The sequence below is a fragment of the Balaenoptera acutorostrata genome, chromosome 3, assembly GCF_949987535.1.
Source record: "Balaenoptera acutorostrata chromosome 3, mBalAcu1.1, whole genome shotgun sequence".
NCBI classification, from domain to species: domain Eukaryota; kingdom Metazoa; phylum Chordata; class Mammalia; order Artiodactyla; family Balaenopteridae; genus Balaenoptera; species Balaenoptera acutorostrata.
Window position 1 is genome coordinate 151435389 of NC_080066.1, and position 26385 is coordinate 151461773.

Sequence of the window (26385 nt, forward strand, 5' to 3'; positions counted from 1 at the left end):
CTCGCGTAACCATCCTAAACATCACATTCTCCTGCTCAAGAACTCACGACGCTCCTACCATTCCTGTTTCCTTTGCTATGGATCAGGCCCCACCACAATGAGCATGCTACTTACATTCCTATGACTCCTCACTACAGCCCAGGATCTCCCCCAGCTCCCTTCAGGCTCATCTCTGTGATGGCTTCAAACCTACAGTGTCACTTGCACCTCTGAGCTTTTGTTCAGACATTCCCCACTGCTGCTGTCAGTGGCCTGCCTCCTCTTTACCCACTCGACTCTACTCATCTTTCCATGAAGACATACTTCAGCTTGCATTCCTAATCCTAACTCCCTTTGCTGAGCCCATCTGATACTTTGCTGAGCTCCCTTTGCTGGGCCCATTTTGCACCAACTTGGCACTTAATTAGATGGTCTTGTCTTAAATAACATACTAACTGCCTGTCTCTCCTCCTCATGAACAGAAAAGCTGTCTTACACAGTGGAGAGAGTCTTAGGGCCAGAAAACCCTTGATTAGAAATATCAGACTTTACCAGCTGGGACTACTATCTTTGTCAATTCCATCTCCCTGAGCTTCAATTTCCATTTCTGTGAAATAGGAATAATAATCTTAACCTGAAAGGACTAAATATGGCTTTCACAAGCTAACACCTATAAGAAGCCTATCAGTGACTAGCACATAGAAAGTACCCACAAAAGTTTGTTTCAATTCCCCTTTGCTCCTCTTTTATGTCCTGCAAAACCTAGCACAGTATTGCAACATAGAAGGCCTTCAATAAATATTTGATTAATTGATCAGTATCATAAAGCAAACCAATAACTAGGGGGTCATTATGCAAGGTAACAGTATATGGTCAAAATGTATTGATCTATTTTTCAATTGTGGACGAAAGGTTGATGTCTACCAAGGGAAAACAATCTATTTTAACCAAAGAAGTTTTCAAGATTACAAACTGCCAATCTCTCTGAACCCATAACTCAGCCAAGTAGCAGTTTCAGCATGTGTTCATGCTAGCAATTCATCACGCCCCTCCTCCACCCCCTCTTACACAAGTTACCTCCATTCCCAACCTCTTTTACATATTTCTGGCCCACAGAAAGTTGACTTCACACCCTAAATACAGCACAATCCTTGCTACTTCTTTAAATCAAATACCAAGCAAAACCATTCTATAGGAGTTCTTTTCTAAGTTATTTAGAAAGCATCCTGGTCACTGCCTTTCCCAAACAGAATTTTTGTCTAATATACACAAATATAAAATTAACTTTGTCTTCTAATAAGACCTTTCTTCCCCCACCAAGTTGGGGAGAAAAGAGTAGACAACCATGAATATTAGTGAGGTCTTCAACCAAAATCCAGCTGAGAATAATATCCAGGCCCTATGAGCAACTATGAAGTCCATGCACCAAGGATGACACTGGACATGGTGGGGTCCGATGACCTGAGAACTGGAGGGGAATTCAGATGGAGTTTCAACAGAGCAATTTTCACTTTGTGGCCTTTTGGCCATAGTGGTTTTTTCTGCTGCTTCTCACTGTTCCTTTTTCAAATGTTTGGTGTTTCTCTGGAGGAAGATGTCTCTTGCCACCTCATTCACTCTCCAGCTGGTGTCTCACACTATCAAAACAAGAAGAGTCCCCAAACGGGCTTGGGACATTGCTCCAGGGTGAATAGGAGCAAGCCTAGAAATGTAATTTTAGTTAATGATCGTAATAAGCATTCATGAGACTAATTTTCCCCATGCCTCCCACACCCTGGTGGTGAGTCAGGCACTCACTCTTTCAGGTTGCCCAGCTGCAATTCAAAGCATTGAAGAGCTAGACAGTTCCCCAAAAGGTCATCTAGCCCACGTCCCTAACTCCACGCAGGAGAAATCCTTGACCATCAGCGAGTTCCATTTGAGCCTCAATAGTCAAAAATCTTTGATATCAAAAGAAGTTTGTCAACTTGTTCTAAGCCCCAAGGTGCTCCTCCTGTCCTCTCTAGAGACCAAAGGCAACTGGTCAGTCTCTTTTTCTCAATGATACAAATAATGATGGTTACTAAGTGACCCCTAGTTCTCTTCCCCAAGTTAAACAAGCCCAAATCCTTTAACCTTTTCTTAAGGGGCTTATTGTCCATCCCTTTAAACATGGTGTTAACCTTTTTTGTACCTTTTGAGTTTTCCACAGTTATTTTCAGCTAATTCAAACACGGTGGTGTCATATATTAAATAGGGTGGCGAAGTACTTTCCAACCCTTGCACGTTATTCCCAATATAACACGGCCTGGTAACATGCTCACTTAAAAATAAACAACACAACACTCCCTCAGCTAGTGTTCCACTAGGACTTCCACATCCATCTCAGCTATGATTATGCCTTGCCGGGCGATCACTAACAGCACAGTCAATGTAATTGTATCAGTCAGATTGGTGCTAAACCATTGATGACCACTGTTACCACCTCTCAACAAAGTATTTCCTATTCTGGTGTAAGGAAAGGTCAGGTAACCAAGGGATTGTGCTGCTTATACCACGTTTATGTAAAATACATAACAGGAGTTTCTAACTTTTGGTCTGAAGAATCTTTCTCCTTTTTTTAGTCTATGCCTAAAAGTGGACATCTGGGTGACCTCAGATGTGATCACAGGGTAGAGCCTGCAGCAAATGGAGCTGACATATAACATGCCCATCCCAACCCCTGCCCCTTTTAAGGAAACTTGGAAATAACCAGGGGAACCTAGCAATAAGCACCACTAAAAGGTATCCTGAGATCTGAAAAGTTACGGATCCTTTCCAAACAATTGAGCATCCTCTAATAAGGGCTAAAGAGAGATCTTGGGTACACTTGGCATAGCTGCTGCCACCTGGCATGACTAGCTCAGAGGCCACCCTTCAGGATCATCTCCTATTCAATTTGTAAGAAGGGTTTTTTTTTTAATTTATTTATTTTAATTATTATTTTTTTTTGGCTGTGTTGGGTCTTTGTTGCTGCGTGCAAACTTTCTCTAGTTGTGGCGAGCGGGGGCTACTCTTCGTTGCGGTGCGTGGGCTTCTCATTGCGGTGGCTTCTCTTGTTGCGGAGCACAGGCTCTAGGCACATGGGCTTCAGTAGTTGTGGCACACGGGCTCAATAGTTGCAGCTCGTGGGCTCTAGAGCGCAGGCTCAGTAGTTGTGGCGCACGGGCTTAGCTGCTCCGCAGTATGTGGGATCTTCCCGGACCAGTGCTCGAACCTGTGTCCCCTGCATTGGCAGGCGGATTCTTAACCACTGCGCCACGAGGGAAGTCTCTGTAAGAAGGTTTTAATTCAATAGGATGTCTGGTATCAGGAATCTTCCCCACCATCCAGGGAGGAAAATTATTTCTTAACAGTTCTTTTGGGATGTGAGGTTGAGGAGGTGGGGGAAGTCTCCTAATTCTGAATATGACCACAAGAATCTGAGTTCTTAGAAAGAAAGGCATCACAGCAACATCCTCAAAGGCATCACAGCAATTGTTAAACACCCCGTGATTAACAATTTCAGAGAGCCACAGTCATTGAAGAATCGGCAGTCACCAGAAAGAGACCATTTCTCTAACTACAGCAATTCCATGCCTCCTGTGTCAGGTTCCACTAAATTTCCATTATCATTTATCTCATAAGATGACATGCATTTGCACAAATCCGTCCATTTTAAAGTTGACCTTTTTTCATACTTAAGTTGCCAGAGATGAACATTAGTTATCACATCCCCAGAGTCACTATTCTGTATGGCCAGCACATAGACTGGTTAGATTATTGACAGACTCTTTAGATAAGCATTGCACTATTGTAGTTTGGACTGGGCACTCAAACTGGAAAATCTAGTAGACAGCTTTCTAAAATCTTGTGATGGAATATTTTGGCCCTGAAACATTTTTGCAAATAGGCCTCAATACAGTTGACATTGCTGACCCTGAAATGCACTCCTAGCCTTTCACCTCATGATGTGAAATTCTTCTCTTTCCTTAGTCCTGAGACCTAGAAAATGCCCTAAATATTACCACCATCCAATTTAACAGTATAATAGTCGCTTTCTAAATCAGGGATCAGCAAACTGTGGCCCCTGGGCCAATCTGGCCAGCTGCCTATTTTTGTAAATAAAGTTTTATAAGAACACAGCCATGTCCATTCATTTACATACTGTCTTGGGCTGTTTTCATGCTACAACTCCAGAGCCGAGTAGTTGCAACAGACTTCTGGCCTACAAAGCCTGAAATATTTACTATCTGGGTCATTATAGGAGAAGTTTGCAAACCCCTCATTATAAACCACAAGGAAAACAAATTGCTTATTCAGAATAACCTTCTCTCTACCCTGACAAAAGAAAACACACACACAAAAAAAACCCTGAGCCAAGTGAGTAGTTTTTGCATACAACTTTGCATAAAATCTGGCCTGGCTCTCTTACAAAGTGTCCTCTGAAATAAGATGCATATAAGATGTAAATCACAAGACAAATCTAAATAAAAATTCTAGAGTAATAATAATAATATATAAAAATATGTTATATATATTATGGTATATATAAATATATATTATAAATAATATAAATATATATATCCCTCCAGAATTTTTATTTAAATTTATAAGTATTTCACATCTTATATGTATCTTATTTCAGAAGACACTTTGTGAGATATCATATATGATTTTCTTTAAATCAAAACCAGTTGTGAATTTGCTGGTTTGGGGATACAATAAAACTTGAATTCCGTTCTAGTCTCATGGAACAATTTGAAGTTCTTAGAAAAGAAGGGTAAAAGAAATGTGATATGAGAGATAACTCATCATCAATAATAAAGTGAAATAAAAAACATATCTCTAAACTATACAGCTGTGTCCAGAGTTTTAAAGGGGAGCTCTTTCAGAGGGAAAAGGACTGGATGGGGGAATGTTTTTTTACTGGAACCCCATCCTGAATCCCTAGCATGTGGTGGATAATGATCTAGCTCCATCCAGAGAGCAACCCAGGGACCCATTCCCAGCACATAGCAGTTCTAAGGCAGGATACACTAGACACATCCATAGGCTAAGTCAAGGTTCTGCTGTCATGAAAGAGTTTGGTCAAGGCATCCTAACCTCAACTTCAACTAACCAGACTTGCAGCCCTTGGGGAGCTGCCCCAAAGCCTTCAAAGGGTGTCTGCTACATGCTCACCTTTGGTTTCATCCACACAAAGTTGATCTTCACTGTTTTTAATTTACAACCAACATTTTAAAATAGGGAGATCTCACCAAAATTTTTGAATTTTTGGCCCCTCTTAAAAACCCAGAAGACCTGGGAACCCGGGGCCCATGTTCTTTCAGGCAGCATCCCTTGAGCTGGTGGCAGCTGCCCCATTCAGAGCACAGGTGCTCTCTGGCTCTACACACCCCCTAACACTCTCTGTTGCTCCCCTGTGCCCTGAAGCTCAGCATAACAGCTACTCCCTGTCTCCCTGGCACTGTTCATTTTCTCATCCCTGGCCTGCTTTACTCACTAAAGATACCTGCTCTGCAGGCATCTGAATGTCAAACCCAGAGCTAACCCTTTATACAAACTAACATATTTCCAAATGAATGAGGAAAAATGACTTCTTTTCCTCTTTCTCATTCTCTGGCTCACATGTATACTTTCCCCCTCCCACTTGGTCAGTGATCACCTACAGACAGAAAGCACACATAGGCTTTGCCAACAACTCACCATCAGGTATTTGGAAAAGGCAGTCCCTGCCCTCAGGACCTGCCATTAGAGACATTAGATTCTCCTGGGTCTCCTCTATCCTTATTTACGCTGATACTATAGCTCCATGCTAGACATCTCGTCCCTACAAGCAGCCCAAAGACAGTCTCTACAAAGAAAGACTTAGTCATGCGGTAAAACACACTTTCGGTAGAAATTGTTTGCCCATCAAAGTACCCTTTTCCAAGGTATAAAGTAGAAGGAAGATTTCAGGTGCAATCACTTCCTTCCTAAGAAGATACTGAATCCTCTAGGTAACCTCTGAATTGGATAATGTCTCAAATGAGTCGCTGTAGGAAGTGGGTGTGTAATAAATGTGCAAAACTTCCTTTCTACTCCAAGTACCTATAAGCAGATGAATGGGTAAAGAAAAGGTAATATATACATGCAATGGAATATTATCCAACCTTAAAAAGGAATGAAATTCTGACATGTTACAACATGAATGAACCTTGAAGATACTATGCTAAGAGAAACAAGTCTGTCACAAAAGGACAAACATTGCATGATTCTACTTATATGAAGTACCTAGAATAGTCAAATTCACAGAGTCAGAAAGTAGAATGGTGATTGCCATGGGCTGGGGTGAGGGAGAAATGGAGAGTTAGTGTTTAATGGGTATAGCGTTTCCATTGAAGAAGATGAAAAAGTTCTGGAGTTGGATGGTGGTGATGGCTGCACAACAATGTGAATGTAATTAATGCCGCTGACCATACACTTAAAAACAGTTAAAATGGTAAATTGTATGTCATGTATATTTTGCCACAGTAGAAAAAAGAAAAAAGCCTAAGGAGGGGATACTGGGGTGAAAAAATCCTTTTCACTGCTAGAGAAATGTATAAAGTCCAAAATGAATGTCACAAGGTGACGTTCATTTTAAAGATAGAACATGCTAGCAGGAGCAACATGATGTCATGTTCCATCTCCACCTGGCCTCAGCGTGAGCTGGCAATGCTCAGAGGGCAAGACCCGGCCTGAGAGGCTGGTCTGGTTCTCTCTGACCTAGAGGACCCAACAGAGAAGATGGGAGAAACCTATCTCAGGCGGGGGGGTGGTAGGTTTACAGCTGCACCAACTGGCAGCTGGGGAGGCTACGTCACTACCTTTCAGGCAGGGAAAACAGTAACCTCTCAGCTTTTTCCAAGCACACGCTAAATCTTGCATTCTTGTGCAAAACTATCTTAGCACAGGTGCGACGGCAACATTGTACGGGTATATTAAGTCAGTATCCATAACTAGGCTCTCCATAAATCCATTTAGGCCATGGAGAGGGTGACAGTGGCCGTGGTGATGGTGGGTAGGTGACAGCAACTCTGGACTCAAAGCTCAGACGCTGGTACCAACCCTGGACATTGTTCATTTTCCAAGCCACCTCCTGTCAGCTAAGCCAGTGGCAACCTCTGTTCTAGACTGCGCTTCTAAATAAAACAATAGGGTTCAACAAATCCCGGGCATGCAAATGGGCAGAATCCTTTCAGGAGTCCCTTCTACAGGACGATATGCAAGTTGAACTCATGCAGGATGAGGTTGGAAAAGCAAAATTTACAGAGATGCTATAGGAGCATTGGAAACAGACTTTTATTTAACAGAAACTTACACAAACTTGATACAAACCCTACATTATGCAAAGCTTTATCATGATTCTACACATGTTATAACTTGTGGGAGTTGGTTGGAGAGCGGATTATTATTATAATTATTAGCATTTTGAAAAAGGACATTTTCTATCAGAAAATGTCAAAGAAAGGACTACAAAATGATACAGAGACCCTCTTGGTGATCTCCCCCAGGGACTGGCCTTGAAAGGGCTGGCAAGAAGTCTGTGCCCATCCAATCTGCCCTTGCAAAGGCGAAAGAGAGATTCTCGGGCTCAGAACCATTTCACTAACACTGTCACTCAAGACTTTTGCGGAGAGGAATATCCAGCGTTAGACTGTACATTGATCATTATGACTCTGCGTACCAGTGAGGGAAACTCAAGAGCATGAACATGTAAGACTGAGAGTAGAACCCGGTGGCCCGGCCGGTCCCCCCAGCTCCTTCACTAGGCCTCAGACACAATGTCGAATGCATTTCAGAGCCCACCTTCACTTCCACCAACATGGCCGTAGAAGGACAGGTCAGACCACTCGCCTTTCTCCTTTTAACCCCCACCAGCAACTGAATTTGAGGCTTCCGTCTTTCAGGCTGGCCTTCCTTGCCTTGGGGACACCCAGCATCTCAGGCCCCCAAAGCCAGCTCAACAGAAGTCTCCCTTTGCAAGTCTCCTCTAGGAGCTGTTAGGGAACAGAATTAATATCATCCCAGCTGATGTTTATTTTTTGGTTTTTTTCCCCTCTCTCTCTCTGCCTTCACTGCATTATTTTAAACAAAGCTGTCTTTGTTCAAATCTATTGAACTCGTAGAGATACATTTAATCGCTAGATGGAATTCCTTTCAGAACTAGGCCTTGTCAGACATGATAACCAGGAGGCAGGCTGCTTCTTGACATCAGATAAATGGGGCTTGCCTTGGGTGAGGGGAGAGTTTGTTTGTTTGTCTGTTTGTTTTGGGGGGAGCAGAGAGACTGCTGATAGCCCTTGTGGCTAATTTATTTCAGTCAAGTCTTAACACATAATCAAACACTTTCAATAGACTTTTGAAGAAGAAGGAAAAAAAAAACTGATCACTCCTCACTTACCACATCCAACTTGCAGAAATAAAAATACCTAAAGAACATACATGAATGGCTTTTAAAAAAGCCTGAGAGAGCAGAGTTGATCTTTATTCTCTTATTAAAAATGTGGGCTATTTTTCCTTAGAGTTAATATGCAGTCTTTATTTTACATTAAGTCCTCTTTTGATTTTCATGTCTTCACAAAATTGCTTTTAACTTTTGAAGTTGAAGGTACTTTAAACAAAAATACTGTGCCACAACAGCACCTTTTCTTTTAAATATTGAAATAAATAAAATAGTTAACTTTTTTCTTTTGTCAGTCTGTATGTGTTCAGTTATTTCTATTGTAGAGCAATTCCAGTCTGACCTGGATACTTTCTCACAGACACTTACAGAAAATGTAATGGAGGATTTTAAAAAGAAAAAAAAAAATCTTCTTATTGCACAAAGTGAGGCCATTCCAGAGACTTCTCTGAGCTGAGCTGAGTTGTGCTGGAGACTTTTCCACAATCCAGGCTCCTGTGTTGGCGGAAACACATGCGCAGGAGGGGGCCAGGCAAGGGAAGAGGAAGAGGAGGAGGAGGAGGAAGAGGAGGAGGAGGAGGTGCAAATCCTCATGGCTTCTTTCCACCTTCTTCAGAAATGGCTTGCTTGAAGGATGCCGGAGTCCCCGGGTCATAGTGTTGACTGCAGAGGGAAAGGCAATGAAAGATAAAACAAAAAACAACAGCACAGGACAACTGCCCTAAAAAGAAAGATTTAAATTAAGGAAGTGGTGGAAATGAAATGAATTGAAAAAAAAAAAAAAAGAAAGAACGGAAACAACTAACTAATTGCCACATGAACGAGGCCACGGCTATGTACAACGAGAACCAGACTAGTGTCTCTTGTGCCTTCAACACTAGCAGCTCGAAATCAATCAGGAATAGGGCAGGTCAGTTGCTCCTGGGCAACAGAATGACACAAGAAACAGGATGCAGCTGGATTTTCAATGCCTAGGTGGCGTAGTAGGCAAAACTGGGTGTTGGCAAAATCTTTTTTTTTCTCTTCTACTTGGAAATGAAACAAACAATCTTTTCCCTGTTAAAATACTCCAGAAAGACCATTACGATATAATCTGTCACCTGTCACCTAAGTGGAAATGAGTAGTTTCTATGGTACAGGACCAGTTGCAGTCATAGAAAACCCCAAAGGATGCCCCATTTGGTCTAAGGCCAAAAGGACACTGCTTTGATGCATACACTCTCACCCCCAATCCTGCCCCAAGTGTTTCCAGGGTGTCAGAATTACTCAGAGAATCAAGCCAAGATATCTGTTCCAGTCCTCAACTAGCCCCGTGATCCCAAGTGTCAGCCTTGGAACGTGCTAGCAGTTCAAACCCGGTGGGTCCTTTAGCCTGGATGGTTACCAACCAGGCATGGATTTTGCTTCTAGCCGAAACGAAATCTGCCAAGTTATCTTGGTCTTTGGAATGGATTAGTCGGCACAAAGGAGTAAGCAAGAAAACCAAGTACTATCACATTTCACCCTAGAAGCAGTTCTTGAGGGCAGAGGTAGGTGCCCCCAAGAGTGTCCAGCTCACTCTGAGTGGCGAGGGAAGGAGGAAAGTGGGGGCCGGGGTGGGGTGGGGTCCAACTGGAAAGCGGCCAAGCCAGCAGGGAACAAAGTTCAAAATCAAATGAGCCAATCAGCCTCTTCCAAGTTGAAACTCCCCTTCCCATTCCCTATCTCTCCTAGTACCCAAGGCATGACTCACTGGTCAGGTGTATAGGAATGGATTAGATGGACTTCCAAAGCTAAGACTCTACCCATCCACCTATGCTTTCAAAGGGAGGCTGAGAAAGGCCTCATTTCCACCCACCACGAAGCCCTCCCTCCACACCTGTTCCTGTTTCTTTCCTCTCCATCCCATCCCATCCCTCTGTCTCCCTCTCAGATATGCTTCTCTGCTGCCCCTTCCCAGGCTCCCCTCCTCTTCCCTCGTGCTCATCTCTTCACTGTTCCACCTCCTCCAGCCCCTTCACTCCAGTGACAGAACCAGCTGGCCTTTCTCCAGACCTCCCAGAGAGCACCTGCCAAGTTGGGCTTTCAGTCAGACTTTCACCACCTGCCAGGAGTCTTCTGTCCCTCTCCCAATGCTCCAGACCCCCTGGCCCCTCTGCCGCTCATTTGGTGAGTCTGTCTCATAACTATACCCCATGCCCTTTCCATTTCCTCAAATTTCTACCTTTGACCCCCCAACACACACACACACACACACACACACACACACACACACGAGTCTTCTTCTGCCCTATTTAAGCCATCTAGAAAATACCTGGTTGGTTCCCAACTTTCTGCTCCTAAATCCATTTTCTCTTTCTGGGCCAGCTGCAGGCCACTGGGAATGTCCTGCTATGTCTTGGTCTCCTCCTCTCAGTCCCCTTCAGGAGGCTTACTTTCCATCCCTCCACACATCTTCAACTTCCCCCTCACCCCATCCTCACGTCCTCATTCACTTCCCCCCACCCCACATCACTGCCTCCTGGCTCTCATCTACCTCCTCACTTGACCAATGGATGCTGTGTCCAGCTACGACTTCAGCCTTTCTGCCAACAAAATTTCTTGAGCATCCACTATGCATAGAATGAGACACTAAATCCTTCCACTAATTAGCTCAGAAACATTGCTCAGTTCTGTTTGTTTCAACAAATAATTATGGCACAATGGTGTCGGGTACTGTCCAAGGGACACGAATGACATCATCTTTGCCCTCGAGGAACACATCATCTGTTTGATGAGAAAGACTACCAAAAAAGCCTAATATGTTGTAATAAGCACTAATCCTAGTGACATGAACAAAATGCTACAGAACAATACTTAAGCACTTTTTAAAAAATAATGTGATTTTTGCCATTTTACATTTTACATGTTTCAGGTTGTGATTCCCAGCTTTGCTTTTTGTTGAGCCCTATCTCCATTCTCTCTGACAATAGACACTTTTGCCTACAGATTAAATAGTCAAGCTAGAGCTCTTTGTTGATCTGGATGGCTTCCCCTAAGAAAATCTCCCTGACTACTGTGATTCCCAGCAAAAATAATCACATACCACCCCATGACACTCTTACACATTTTTAACTACTTATGAATATCTAGTCTGCCCAACTAGATTGCAAATAAATCCACTGGCCCCACGTTTAATTTCATCCTATCCTTCACAGGGCTGAGCTGCTATTACTCAGTCCCTAGCCACAAAATGAGTGAAAATATTATCCTCCAAGGTCTACAGACATACTAGCCTGAACCTCAGCTTAAGGCCAAATTTCTAAGTCACTCGTAATGCAGTAAATCAATCATGAACCCCCTGATACTATGCACTAAGAAGGATACAACCCCATTTCTGTGGTATTCTTACCGAAAATGCATAACCTGCTTTCAATCATTAGGAAACAGCACACAATCCTAAAGTGAAGGACTTCCTATGAAATGATAGCCAGTGTTCTTCAAAGGTGTCAAGGTTATGAAAGTCAGAGAAAGACTGTGGAACTAACTACCCCAGATTAAAGAACTTTAAGAAAACATGACAACTAAATGTAACATGTGATCCTGGATTGGACCCTGGACTAGAAAAAGGACATGAGTGAGACAATTGGCAAAATTTGAATAGAGTCTGTAGATTGTAGTATTGCATCAATGTGAATTTCTTGGTTGTGATCATTGTACTGTGGTTATTTGAAGAATCTGGGTAAAGAGTATGTGGGAGTTCTTTGTATTATTTGTGCAAGTTTTTTGTAAGTATGAAATTATTTCAAAACTTAAAAACAAATTTAAGTCTTAGTCATTGGTTAAGGACCAGTGTTGAAATACTTTGGAAACCTAATTGCCAATGCTTTTTAGCCAGAAAAAGTTGGTAAAGTTTAGTTCTGACAGGGATCTTCTATCACTCTCAGCTGTTTTGTAAATCAATCAAGCTGAATGTTTTTTCCTAAACCGTTATTTTGAGTAAGTGGTCAGAAATCCCTTTTATTCAGTGCAACAGTATCATATAATTCCATGTTTCAGTGTTAGAAGTACTTGGGTATGTGAACAAAACACAGCCTGAAGTGTTCACTCCCTGCCACCTCACCCCTCCCACCCTCACCCCCACCCTGATGTCACCATCAGTACATTGCCCATTTAGAAAGCTCAACCTCAGTTCTTTGGGAAAGTTCATGAAGACTTAGACCTAACCTCTCAACAGGATTCTAAGATGATAATAGCTTGGGGTTTTTTTGGTTTGGTTTGGTTTTACAGCATCAGATGCCTCTTCTCAATCCAGTAAGGTTTTGAATGAAAGACTTCAAAGCCCTTGACTAATTTTACTCAAGAAATCTTCAAAGTGAGATCTGTGGAGACATCACTACAGACTGAGGAAAGAGTATTAGAAGACCCAGATAACACCTACTGACCCTGGAACCTCAGACCAGTCATTTAACCTGATCGAACCTCAGTTTCCTCATAAGCAAAATGGAAATCAATAACATCTACTCTACCTCATGGGGTTGTTTTAAGAATCATGGTGAGGTAATGTTGGTTATATATTATGATAGGGTAAGGAACGTCCATATCCTAGGGATAGAGAAACCGTGACAGAGATACACGGAAACAAACTCACATAGGAATTGAGTCCAGAACCCAGAACTTTTCTACTCTAGGCTTCTACTCACTGGATCAAAAATGCCTCACTCAGAAAATACACAACACAAGTAACTTCACTTCCAATGGCTGAACAAAATCCCCCACAGAAAAATTCCTAATACATGAGTCTGCGCAAACTTTAAGTACAAGTTCAAGATCATATTCATCAGATGTAACAGGAGGCATATTGGGATAATATTAATTAATTTTATTCCACCATGAAGTGAGAACCTCCAAACAGTCTTTAGTTCTCTCCCCAAGTAATGATCTTGTGTTCCCTCAAGTGCTATACAAAGGCAGTGGGGCAATACCCATTAGGTGCAAAGAGAGATGGAAAGTAAGCAGGAAGACTTAAAGGGACACTATTGATGTGAACATCATATTTTTATTAAATCCTTCTCTCTAAAATACCAGCAGCAAATTGCATTAGTGACTTTAAAGTACCTTTAAAAAATTAAATGCATATTTCTCACTCCCAGTGTTAATGGTGATTAGAGGGTCTAATCTCTACATAGTCTCAGTAACAGATGTAAAGGATTAGATTGTCCTAGGTAGGAAAAAACAACAGGTAGACAACAACGATAATCACCTTTACATCAGCAGTTCCCCCCAGGGGATTTGAATGTTGCAACAAATTTAGAAAGTTCTACTATCTTTGATTCTCTTATCTTTGGGCTAGGTCTCAGAAAATTCGGTGACATTTCTGAAGGATTTGGGGTGGTGCTTTACTGAGATGACGATAAAGGAAACTAGTCAGACCATTTTCATCCTGATGATTCTAATTTGTTTTATATTAATATTTGAGTACCGATACTTTTTTAACAAAAGCAACAACAAAACGATAGATGCGCTGATTGCTCACACAACTCTTGCAATTTCTGAGGTCGCAAAAAAGTAGATCTTTGTCCCTAATAGGCATCAGGAGGGAATGTCTGGAAATGATGATTTAGAAGATGAGCTCTCTATAAAATTCTGCATAGAATTTTAATTGGAATTATCTTTTTGGGATCTAATTGCTTACTCTTCAGTTTTGAAATTGCTTTTAATAAAGTCACCTTTTAAAGTTCTCAGGTGGACCTGAGAAAAGGGAAGGGAGATATATATGTATAATATATTTTTTCCATGTATATGCAAGGGGCAGCACAGAACAATAACAAAAGTAAATAGTGTAAGTCCTGGGGTCAGGTTGCCAAGGACCAAAATCTGGCTCCTTATCAGCTGCAGGGCTTCAGGTACATTCAATTACTAAGCCTCAATTTCCTCATCTGTAAACTGTGGATAATACAAGCACCTACCTCACGGGTAGTCAAGAGGATTAAATGAACTATTCCAGGGGCAACAGAACAAGACCTGGCATATAAATGTTTGGCCATTGTTATATAAAGAACGGAGGATGAAGATATAACAGTGACCATCAAGGCATATGGAAATCCAGGAAAGCCAGCTTCCTCCTCCTATGCCTCCTTTTAGAGTTTTCTTCCTTCCCCTTAAGACATTTTCCTCCAAAGCAATGTCCATTTTACCCTCTCAAATGTAACTCAGTCTCTCCAGGTTGACCTTTCTCAATGAAAAGTGAAAGATTTGAACTTGATTATCTTCAAAGTCCCTTCCAGTTATTTTCCTGTTTTTTTAAAGGATGTAAATTTTGAGTCTGTTGAAAGATACTATTAGCAAGGTGAGACAAGGTACTCAGGCAATGCTAAGATGCATGACTATGCTCACCTTGGCTACACCAACTGAGAAAGATGAGGACATCTGCCACCTCCAGCAAGAGACACTGAAGATCAAGCTATACTAGTCAAACTAAAACAGATAAGCAATAGCCACCCTCAGATAAATCTTTCCATGGGAGTTTGTTTAGACAGTTCATTATTAGTTCTCCCTCAGAACCCCAAGCTAGACTCTAAAATTAGGTGACTTTTTATAATTTGTTTTGATTATGTGGGTTTTTAAAAATTTCAAGTTCAAAGTCAAGCTGTCATTGAGAATTTCAGGACTACAAACAACTGTTGGGTTGGCCAAAAAGTTCGTTCAGGTTTTCCCATACGCTCTTACGGAAAAACACGAATGAACTTTTTGGCAAACCCAATCCAAGATTACAAATGACAGTATAGATTGGCTGGACATATTTTTTTTAATGTAGAAGCTCACATTTTACCAGTGAGAGCAAGTCGTAATGCTGTGAATCCAATGTCTGAGTCAAAGTAACAGAACAGATGAAGTAAAGAGGTGGAGGACGACAGCAAGAGCAGGTTGTATCCACTAAGCAGAAACCAACTGGAACCAACTACGCTGGCTTTTTCACACACGTGAGCATGTAGGAATATTACAATGTTGGAGGTTTACGCCATATTTCCTAGGAACAGGGCCACATACAGATTAGGTAGAACATCCTCAAAGTGGGTGAGGTGGTTACTTTCATCCTCTCACAACTGAGCACAAACGCCTAGGAGAGCACTTACACATTTCAAGCAGGAGAAAAGTGGAAGCCCTGTCTGTCTCAGGCTACCAGGGAAGCACAAGGAGTCCATTTGTGGGTTTCTTTGCTTGGTCCTTTCTTCTGTTGGGTTGGTTTGTTATTTTAATGAGGGGTCTAATTCGTGAGGTTCTGCAAAGGCTGGATTGTCAAAGCAGATCTTCCCAGACACTTACAGCCTGTTGCCTGGGCGGCCTCCTGGATCTCCCAACCCAAGCCAAAGGGCAGTGCCTACATCTCTGGACCTACGCTCTCATGAAGGCCGGAGACCCTGACCACATTTAGTGGGGGTTTAGAATCTTCAAATCAACGAGGTTGAATGTTGTGCCTAATCAGAGATCTTCTTTGATTTGGATGCATCCCCCTGGCTGTTGAATTGGTAACTGGAGCAAGGAACTCCACCCTAGACATGCAGTCCCCTCGATTTCTACCCAAGGACAGCAGCCAACTCCAACCTCAGTTCCCTGGACTTTTTGCTTCCAGGTATGGCCAAGAAAGGCAGATTTAGCCAAGCACTCCCCAGCCGTTTTCTCTTGCAGTTGAAGCCAGAAGTCCCCCATTCTCCACCCAGAGCTTCCCAGAGCCCAAGCAAGCCTTAGATCCCACACCTAGGCCTGGGCCCACATAGGTATGCATGCACACACAGACAGCAGATGGCTGGGTAGAAGATGTTCCAGTGGCCACTCCCACACGAATAAGGGGGTCCAAACCCAGAAAAACAAAAGACAAGTTAGGAGCAGAGGAAAGGAAAAAAAGAAAGAAGGAATAAACTTAAAACAACTATGATGGTTTTCCCTTATTGTAAGACAGGTCAGCCAGGACATACCTTTTGACTAGGACCGCACAGCTGTTCATCCTTGGGACCGGCTGGCCAACAAGGTGGATGGTCTTCATCACCCCAGGGGCCTTGAGCAAGTGTTGCTTTGGTTTATTTCAGGAGGTGCTACTGGAAACATAAAACAAAGTGCCTGGAGGGCACTATAAAAAATAGAAGAAATATGGGAGACTTGATCATCCAATGGGTGTTTATACGTTTTTAAACAGGGGTGAGGGGAGAGGGAAATCTACTGTGAAGTAACGTCCTTTCTTCCATGAGCGCGGCCTCGGGTACTGTGGTCACTGTTGAGTCCACGACTTTCTGCTTATACTCCATTCCTGTGTTTGGAAATTTCTCTTCACCAGGAGGAAAGTGAGGAAAAAACCAGCAACAACAAAACAGCAGCTCGGCTGACGGAGAAGGAGGATCCCACAGGCTCTGCAGGTCAGGGCCCAGGAGCAGGATGAGGGCCACACACGGGCTGCCCGGCTTCTCAGGAACTGCTGGCATGTTCTCGCAAGCAGGGAGGAAGATGGAAAGGTCGGGGGAGGAGAAATGGGGAGGGGGTCTGCCGTGGGGAGCCACCAGTTCCATGGGGTACAAAGTGCCATCCTCTCCCATCAAGGAAATCCTCCCCCATACAGGCTTTCTTCTAAACAGGATATTACTTCAATTTCTTTGATTTCCCTTCTCTCTCTCTCTGTCTCAAAAAAAAAAAAAAAAAAAAAAGGCCTGCTTCTAATAATAGCTAGAAGATATAAAAAATCATTTTTTAACGTTATTGGTTCTTTGTTTCCAAACCCAATGTTCCTCCTCTCTTCGTTTTGCCAATAAATAGGAAAACTGAGGAAATCAACTCTGCTCATGTCAAAAAGATCCCCTCCCCCGCAAAAAAGAGATAATCCGCCTAACTTCCCATCTCTATGGACAATAAATAGTACATCACGATGCCATCTCTCTGAAGGACTGTTATTCTTTCTTTTGTTCTGTTTCGTTTCAGTAGTCTGTGCTTCTGCTGTATGTGCCCTAAAGAAAGGGAAGGGGGGGAGGGACACGTGGAAAGTGAGAGGAAAAAGCAAGGATGAAGGGAAAACCTAAATTGTCTTTCATTAAAAAAATATATATATCAGAACCAGAGCAATGACCAAAGTCACAGGGTGATGGCTAATTGCCCAGAAAGTCCATTCCGTGCGTTTAGCAACTGCCCTTTTTGTCTGCTGTGGGCGAACCCCGGCCACTGCGGCGTCCTCGGCAGGAGCGAGGCTCTTCCCAATCGTCCTCATCAAAGCCGTGGAAAGTTGAGGTGTCACTTTCTGACGTGGAACCGAATAAGTCCTCCGTGGTGCGCGCTGCGGCCGCTGCCTCCTTCTCCTTCCTGCCTTCTCCTCCCAAATGAGCTGACATGTATGATGAATATATCAGCACATGGGTTAAGCAACAGACAGCATTATTAATATTCTTATTACATTATTACACTGTTATTCTTAATGGCAAAATCATAAACCATTTCACACCAAAAGGGATTAACTGGGTGCGTCACCTGGTGACAGGGGTTTGGGGTAACGGGACAAAGCCAACATTTCCAGGGAAAAGGCTTCTCCCCTCCCTGAAAAGGCATCATCTCTACCATAATATATTTGTCCACAGCTCTGACAGCGCAAGATTCAACCACGATCTTTCTTTCTTCTCTTCCGAAGGCACACATTCGCATGCACGCTCGCTCAACCCACCCCAGACAATGCGTTTCCTTGGTGGTTTTTAAGCCTGGTTGGTATTTCTTTGGTGTTTTCAGTTGGCGTTTCTTTGCACAATGTTTGTCCTTCGCTTTGACAGTCAGCTTTACAAAGGTATTGCTGTCAGATAACCCGGCCAAGGTGGTTAAGCCTCCATCCGTTTTATTTTTATTTTTACCCGTTTCTAATCCCATTCTTTCCATACCCTTTCAATTCTGCCCTTACACCATGTAGTTCATTTGCACTGAAAGCAAAAAGAAGTTGGAAAGTCTGATAAGTGGTAGGTAATAAAAGAGTCTCCCATTTTCTTTAACCACTGGAGGACATTTCTGTGATCTGCACCCACACACGTGCGCATACACATACACGCGTGTGTGCACACAGGCACGCACACACACACACCAGGCCCTAAACACACCCAGGTCTGAGTTACTCCAGAAAGTCCAGGGTTGTCAAATCTAACTCAGAGCACTGAGAAAGTGGGAAATAGGGGTGGAAAAGCCGAATAAAAGACTGTATCCTGAAGTCTATAAAACTCCAGTAGAAACTTTTTCACGTTCCAAATGGGCCCCAGGACTGCCCCCGATGAGGTCATAAGGCACCACTTAGGGTGCCAATTTCCGGAATCTCACTTTTTATCCCAGGAAAAGTAGGTAGTGGGGTAGATAGGAAGGAAAAGACAGCTCTTCCAAGCTCCACACTCTTCCTTGGAAGGACTCCAGGGAGGCCCTAGAGAAGTATTGGCCCACCTGCCTTAATGAGCATATCCCATGGGCTAATGCCACCTGCTTATTCCCAAGGTGTTGACTATTTCAGGAACATCAGAGTCAGACCTTGACTAAATTATCCACCAAAATTAATCCCTGGCGAATGCAATGAGAACACCTAGGCCGGTATAAAATGGCCCCCTGAGTCACATAGCAGACAGATCCTGGGAAGAATAAGCTGAGTAAAGGCTGTGAAGAGAGAAGCTTTGGATAGAAAAAACCAACTGCCCACTTCTGGTCCCCCATGGATCAGATTCAAGTACCCGTCTTTTGTAGGAAAGGGAGAGGAGAAATTTCAGAAGTTTTCACTGAGAATTCTGAAGCTGCCCTCTCTAACTCATCCCAAACCCATAGCAGTCCATAAAATTCTGCCTAGAATATCATGCCACCAAGTAACTTTGTTTCTGGTGGTAGAGATTTTGTCTGATCGCTTGCTTTTTAAAAATGCTGAAGTGAATTTCATTTGTTTCATTTTCTTTTTGAGTATCTAAATCCCTCCACTATCACATGGGCCCTCTCTTCTAAGCTGGCACCAGTAGGATAAAAAGTTCAACGTTAGGTATCACATTTGACAAGTAAAGGAATTGACAGAATTGCACAGATGGGCCACCCTGTCAGGGTCTTTAAGGGTTAAATGCGGAGGGTTGTATGCAGTGAAAACCACAGTGCTTTTCCAATTACTGATTTGCTGTTCAAGTCAGTCTTAAAGCTTAAACAACCCAAAACCAAATACAAAAGGACTAACGCTAAGGTCTGCGGACGGAGCGAGGGAAGAACTGAGCTGCTGTAGTAAAGCCGGGTGTGGTCATCTCAGGCCTTCTCTCATGACTAGGAGTAGAACAGATGCTGGGTAGAAAGGTGGGAAGGAGCCATGACTCCTGGCTGGTGGAAGCAACCACCCAACCAAACTGTATTTCACCTACTAGTCAGCAGTTGATGAGACTAAAGATGAGTCTGAAACCTTCTCTCCTCCCTGCCTTGCACTTTGGCCTCGTTATAACATAAAACAATGTGAAAAGCCAACCACGATCCAGCGCAAAATAATGGAATTGAAAAGCAAAACAACAGCTTGCACAAAACTTGAAGACCTGTGCTCATTCTAAGAATGGAAGAACAAGACCAATTTTAGTCTCTGAATAGATTGAAGATGAAAATTCAAAACAACCCAAGTCAACTGCAGAGGAGTCCTAAGAACACCTGCCCTTTGCCTCTTTGATCGACCGGGCTCTCTTTTGCTTTCCGCATGAGAAAATGGGATGAGTGGCCAATGGGGTGGCATCTATGCAGCTACGCAGGAGTGTAGGGGTCTGTGCCCCCCACAGCTCCAGATGTAGCTGCTCTCCCAGTATTCACGTCTCCACGTTCTTCCGGTTTGCCCCGGGTACTTCCGCAGAACCAACGCATCTCTTTGTTACGGGCACGTCACCCGATACAAGGAAGCACGTTGCCTGTGTCTCCGGGTGTTTCCACACTGTCTCACTGTCGTCCACAACAACACACACAAAGAAATATCCACCTCACGGAAAGGCCGGACAGACAAAAGCCCACACCTTCTTCTTTCCATTTTCCCCAGATCCCAGGGAATAACTTCTAGTTCTTAAGCCTCAAGAAGAAACAAATCAAAATAACCTGAAAACCCATCTCCACTCGAAGTATCATCACCGTCACTTCTGCACCCACCCTTCAGCCCCTGACCCCCACAAGATGGCAGAGAAGTGCAAGTGGAAGAGTTCCTGGTCTACGGGCACATGATGCGAGAAGGGGTCACACTCACCAGAGCGTCCACAGTCTGCACAGGACACCAGCTCTTCCGGCCTCCCACTCTTCTTGTTCATGTTAGAACCCCCCAAGCAGAAGTCACAGTAGTTATTGGGAATGACTGTCCCATCCGGTCCTTTCTGGGCTGTGAAAACATTTTTTAAAAATCCAATGTTAGGCTCTGGTGAGTCTCCACTGGCCCCTCTTCTCCCACGGTATGGCAGAATCTGCTCCAGAAAGAATATGAAGTTTAGAATCTGAGGTTTTGTTACAACCAAGTTGTTAACTTGGGCAAAGTTTTCTTTATGATTCTCCTCGGTTCAACCGTACCAATGTCTTGCAAGCCATCCAGAGCTGAGTTTGAGTGCAATATTTGTCAGCTCTGTGTATTTATAGAAACGACTCTGCTCTTCTGATTGTATCCCTGGATCAGCGAAGCATCCAGAAGGCCTTACTAATCAAGTGAACTTCTCTCATCCCTGAACAACGAGCCCTTGGGACCCAAACCTCAGATGGTAACCATCAACGGTGGTGTGACTAGAGGGAGAGAGAAAGGTCACTACCTAGGCCTTGCCCTTGGGGAAGATGCTCTTGTTTAGGAGATATTCCTTCTGTCTCTGAAAAGGAAAACAAAGAAGCATTGATGGGGGATCATTTGCAGGAAGGACCCTGAAGAGGCTCTGGGGGACCCTGATGCACATGTGGGCAGGTACACAGGTGTCCACTCTTGTTCAGCCCCATCTCCCTGAAGTCCAGACTTGTTGGTTATGGAAAGCACCCAGGACTAGTTCATCAGCAGACCCCAAGTGCCTAGAATCAGAATTGAACACTTAGCTCAGCCTCATACCAGAGATGGGTTGAACGGTGAGTTAGTGAGCATATCTGAGGCTTAAGACTTTCATAAGCCACCCTTACAGAAAGGCCCTACACAAAGACAAAGGAATATCTTGGGACACAATTTTAAAAACAAAGCCTTGTGAAAACAGCACATGTCCTCAAGCCCTGAAATCTCAGTGTCTAGGGGCTGGTTAAAAAGCCTTGGACAGGTTCTTTACATGAGAAGAAATGCCTCCATTTTACTTGTTTTTTGATCCCTACTGTGGACATTTCTTTGTCATGTTAACGCTCCCTGTTTGTGACTAAGAAGAAAAGTCTCTCTGTTTATGGGATCAGCCTAAACCACCGGGGTATCTTCCTCCCCCCTATCCCCAATGTCTGCCCCTATTTTTCATTATTCACTGCCTAACATTCATCAGGGTACAAATCTGTAAAAGGAAGCAGATATGTGAGCAGAAATACCATCCAGACAGTAAGTGATAAACGGATTCACGGACTTTAATATGATTCCCCCTGGCCTCCGCTTCCTCCATGCCTCTGCTTTGCCTCTAGGAATAGAAAAACTTACCTGGGGAAGGCGGAAGACAAAAGCTCACAGAATTGCATTATAGAGGGTTAATCCATTTATCAGTTGCTATTTGGATTGTTTAATCAGTTTCTAAGTCATTGATTTTCATCTTCAGGGAGGCAGACAATTCTCCGCAAGAAAAATGTGGGCTGTTTGCGGCAGACAGAGGAGGGGGCCACACCCTGTGGCCTGCGGAGTGTGGGTTTTTCTTCATCAGTCACTGCATCTCAAAGAGGGATGTGTGTCATACAGAATGGTTTTGCAAATAATCTCCAAAAAGCAGGACATCCGCAAAAATTTTATTCTGCCTATAAAATTTTCACTGCCCAAATCCAGAAAGAAGTCCCTTTCTTCTTTCTTTCTCAGTTGCCATCTTAACCATTTTTAGAACTCTCTCAGGACTTCCCTGGTGGTCCAGTGGTTGGGACTTTGCCTTCCAATGCAGGGAGTGCAGGTTCAATCCCTGGTCGGGGAGCTAAGATCCCACATGCCTCGCAGCCAAAAAACCAAAGCAAAAAACAGAAGTAATATTGTAACAAATTCAATAAAGACTTTTTAAATGGTCCACATCAAAAAAAAAAAAAAAAAAGAACTCTCTCAAGAAAATCCAAGTATGTCTATGAAGCAAATAAACTCGGGGTTTCCTGATTAAGCGACTATCATGGAAATCAATCAAAAGATGAACAGTAAGAAGAAGTGGGTTATATTAAATGTAGGGGCTGAGTGTAAAACAGAGCTAAGTTTCATGATTGCTATGAACTAGATATAAAATGTGGAGATGCCAATCACAACTTAGGTAGCTTCCTGCATGAAGAGTGATCAAAGAATCCCATGTATATCATCACACTAAACCTCTCAGGAAGCCCAGTCTCATCACCTGTCTCCTGTTCTCTTCGGGATTCCCTTTTATGTCAGATTTTCTCCCTTTCACAAAATCTTTAAGCAACCAAAGAATCTGGTTTTCCTCCAACACACTATTCCTTGTGATTTATGAGGATGAAGAAGTAGAATATAGAGTATAAGAATGCCCAGATAATTCTACAGTTTTCACCACCAACAGACCATTGGTAGAACACCCTACCGAATCAGGGACTCCAATATGGCAAGAAATAAAAATTCAGAAACAATCTAGTAGAGCAAAGCAGACAGTGATGGAGAAATCAATCCTATGGAGAAAGACCAATGGAAGAGAATTTAATTCATCTGATGAAGAGAAGCTTCCGAGGAGACTGAAGCAGAGCAGGATCCCCGCATATATTTGTTGGTTATACAAAGTTCCTGGCCAAAGGGATGAAAATGGTGATAAACTTCCAGCTGCAGGCCCTGGTGTGTACAGTTGTGACATGCCAGGTGAGTGGGTACCATTTTAGTCCAGCGAGGGCCCAGTGTAGAAAGTGATAGTGAGCAGTTAGACTTCATTTTCCAGTGAAATCCTTTCCACTTCAGCTCCTACTCTCCTCTCACAACAGCGAGCTCAAGCTTCCTTCCATCTTGGTAAAATGGTATGGGATGGACTAATCAATAGCTTTCACCTCTGGTTCTCGTACATTTTGGGGTATTTAGGATTAGTGAGGGTTCTCCCATGGAGCTCTCCCAAGTCCCCAGCCAGAAATGACCAGTCAGGTTTTAGGGAGAGCACGCTGTTGACATTGCTTCTATGACCCTTCGCCTGTCTATACGTGTATACACCTGCCTCATCACCCCATATTCAGTGGTTTACTCCTTCAGATCAGGGACCACATCCAACTCATTGCTGGAAAACCTATGTGTCCTGCACACAGGAAATGGTTAACAATGATGTGTGAGATGAATGGCTTAGAAAAGGATGGCAGAGAGGTAGGTAGGCAGCCCAGTGATGCCTCGGGAGCTCCTCCTAGGGGGACTGAGGCAGAGTTATCTGTCACTCTGAATATCACTCACTGCCTGGTTTATTTCCCCAGTCCCCAAAACGAAGAGCTGGTCCACGTCCAAATGAATGGTCAGTCATCTGGCCTGGGTCCTGTCTAGCTCCCAGAGTACACAGAGTGGGTGGCCGAGAGCCCTGGGTTGCTGGAAGAACAACACTGTACTATTCCCTACTATGGTAGGTGAGACATCGTCCTGTACACAGACTTACAAGAAAAGTATAAGACTAGGACTCACTGTCTCTTGAGAAGGGGACACCAGTTTGTGCCTACCCACCCAGCCCCCTCATTCAACTGTTTTTTGAGAAGATGAAGAAACAGACACATATGACACTACAAAATGGTGACAGATCTTACACTGATGCTTTACACACACTATTTCATGGATTCTCACAAGCATTTTGTGAAGTAGGGAGCATTTGACAGATGAGGTAACTGAAGCCCAAAGAGATTAAGGGGCTGGCTTCAAGCCCCAGTTAAGAAGTGGAGGAAGCGGGATTCACCCCCGGGTTGTCTGTGTCCTCAGAGACTCTGTCTCTAATCACACTTCTCTGCCTCTGGGAAGTCCAGAGCCAACGTTGCATATATAATATTTCATAAACGTGATTCACCCAGTACTTTATTTGGGAAGCCCAAAGCGATAAAAAGTATTGAGATTGGCCTGATGAAGCGGCAATTCCCTTTGAACTTAAGTTTAATGTCTCTACCGCTGTAATCCATCCTGGTGGCCCCATTGATTGTCATATACTCCGTGAAAACACTTCTCCAAAGAATTCCAGAGGCTCATGAAGGATTTTTTTTAAGTAAAGCTCACACCGTGGCTTTATTGGCCTTTGGCCTGACCCATCCGTGAGCAATTTCCTGGCACCGTCTACGAGGTCATTATAAAAAGGATTTTACTATAAATAGGAAGCTTGCCCAGACCTTGCAAGTGCATTTAAATAGAGAGTCTGCTTCCGCTTATGGGAAATTGAGTCCCACTTTATAGAGCAAGATGACGGGGAGGCCATAGACACGAGTGGTATCTCGATGGCAGCGTCCGCGATGATGGCTTTGGTTTTCTGTTGATGAATGTTCATGGGCTGAGATCATATAAGTGATACAAGGAAGCTGCTGAGAAACTAAAGTGAGCCTTAAGAGTTTAGGAGTTTACCTGGGGGGCGGGAGGGGAATAACTTTAAAAAGCTCAAAGGAAAAAAAAATGGAAATCAGAACAAAGTTCATGAGGAAATGCCCAAAAATAATAATAACAATAACAGAAGGTGGGAGGGAACATTCAAATAAATCAACCCAAGAGAAAGGAAAAGCCAAGCCCCACAGAGTCCCACCAGCACACTCGGGAAAGGGTGAGCAGTCATTCTGGAACGGCAGTGTGGCACACGACCATACTACCGGGTTTTTTACTTCAGTCAGGCCACGTGTCGAGGGCAAACAAGGCCCCAAATCTTCCTGAACTACCCCCGAGACAGGGCTGTCTTTTCCCCTTTCAGCCTGATTTCTGCCGCAATACGCCTGCGGCTCAAGAGGAAAATGAGCGGTGGGCACAGGCTGGGCACAAGCAACAGCCCTTCGTCCGCTTCTGCCGAGGCCGGAGCGGCAGCCCTAGCGTCCTAGGGAAGGAGGAAGCAAGCCAGAAGTTTAGGCTCCTCCGTGGAACATCCACGGAAGCGTGACTTCACATCCTGGGCAGACGCTCCGACCGCCTGCCAGGGCCTGGTGTGCACCGACGTGGTGCCGTGTCCCGTGCCCGCCACCCAGCCTGACCCCAGCCCCAGGCCAGCAGCTGTCTCCCCAGGGCCTGCTAGCAGGGGTGTGCAGCGCTCGGGGACCCCAGGGGCACAGAGAAGAGCCCTGCAGGAGGCGCTGTGCCTCTCCTCGCTCCCCTCGCTCATTCCCCCACCACCCTCCACGGCTGACAGCTCCCGTCCCTCCACGGGGCTGACATGTTGCCATGGCAACCAGAATCCTGGGCTCCGGCAGCCTCTGGTCTTGCCACCTGTTATTACTTCATCTCTCAAGTGTAAAGCCTCCTAGCCTGGTACCATTTGGCAGTGCAGAGCGCATCTTCGGAGGACGGAGTAAAGAGAAGGGGAAAGGAAAAGACGGAGAGCGGAAGGCAGCCTCAGGCTGGCCACACAGGGCACACTGGACAGGCCAGGCTGGAGGAGGAAGCTGCGGAGACGGGGTGGGAGGGGAGGGAGGGGGGGAGCCAACGTGCCTTCCCTTCAGAATCAGCGAGCAGGCCTCAGCTGGAGGCCACCGCCTCAGCCTGCTCCCTTCCACCCAGCCTTTAATGAGGGACCCGGGAGGGGCGGGGGAGGCAGCGGGAAGGCTGAGGCTGTGAAGAGATCCGTGCTGGGCCCAAGTGGAGTAGAGCCAGGAGAGGGTTAAAGTGGCAAGATAAAGACTGTGGGGAAGGCTGGACCAGAGGGCACACAGAGCCTCCAAGCCTGGATAAACGGCCTTAATTCTCATGCTCTTGCTCGCCC

At 44.2% G+C, this 26385-nt stretch overlaps 1 protein-coding gene across 1 annotated transcript in view; it reads right to left on the reverse strand.

Moving 5' to 3' along the window:
• DPF3 (double PHD fingers 3) overlaps positions 1–26385 on the reverse strand; it is a 244019-nt gene that overhangs the window by 43673 nt on the left and 173961 nt on the right. The window contains exons 7-8 of the mRNA XM_057542703.1: positions 21151–21204; positions 20604–20732 (exon numbers count right to left, since the gene is read on the reverse strand). Coding sequence (XP_057398686.1) covers positions 20604–20732; positions 21151–21204 — 183 coding nt within the window. The remainder of the gene's footprint in view (positions 1–20603; positions 20733–21150; positions 21205–26385) is intronic.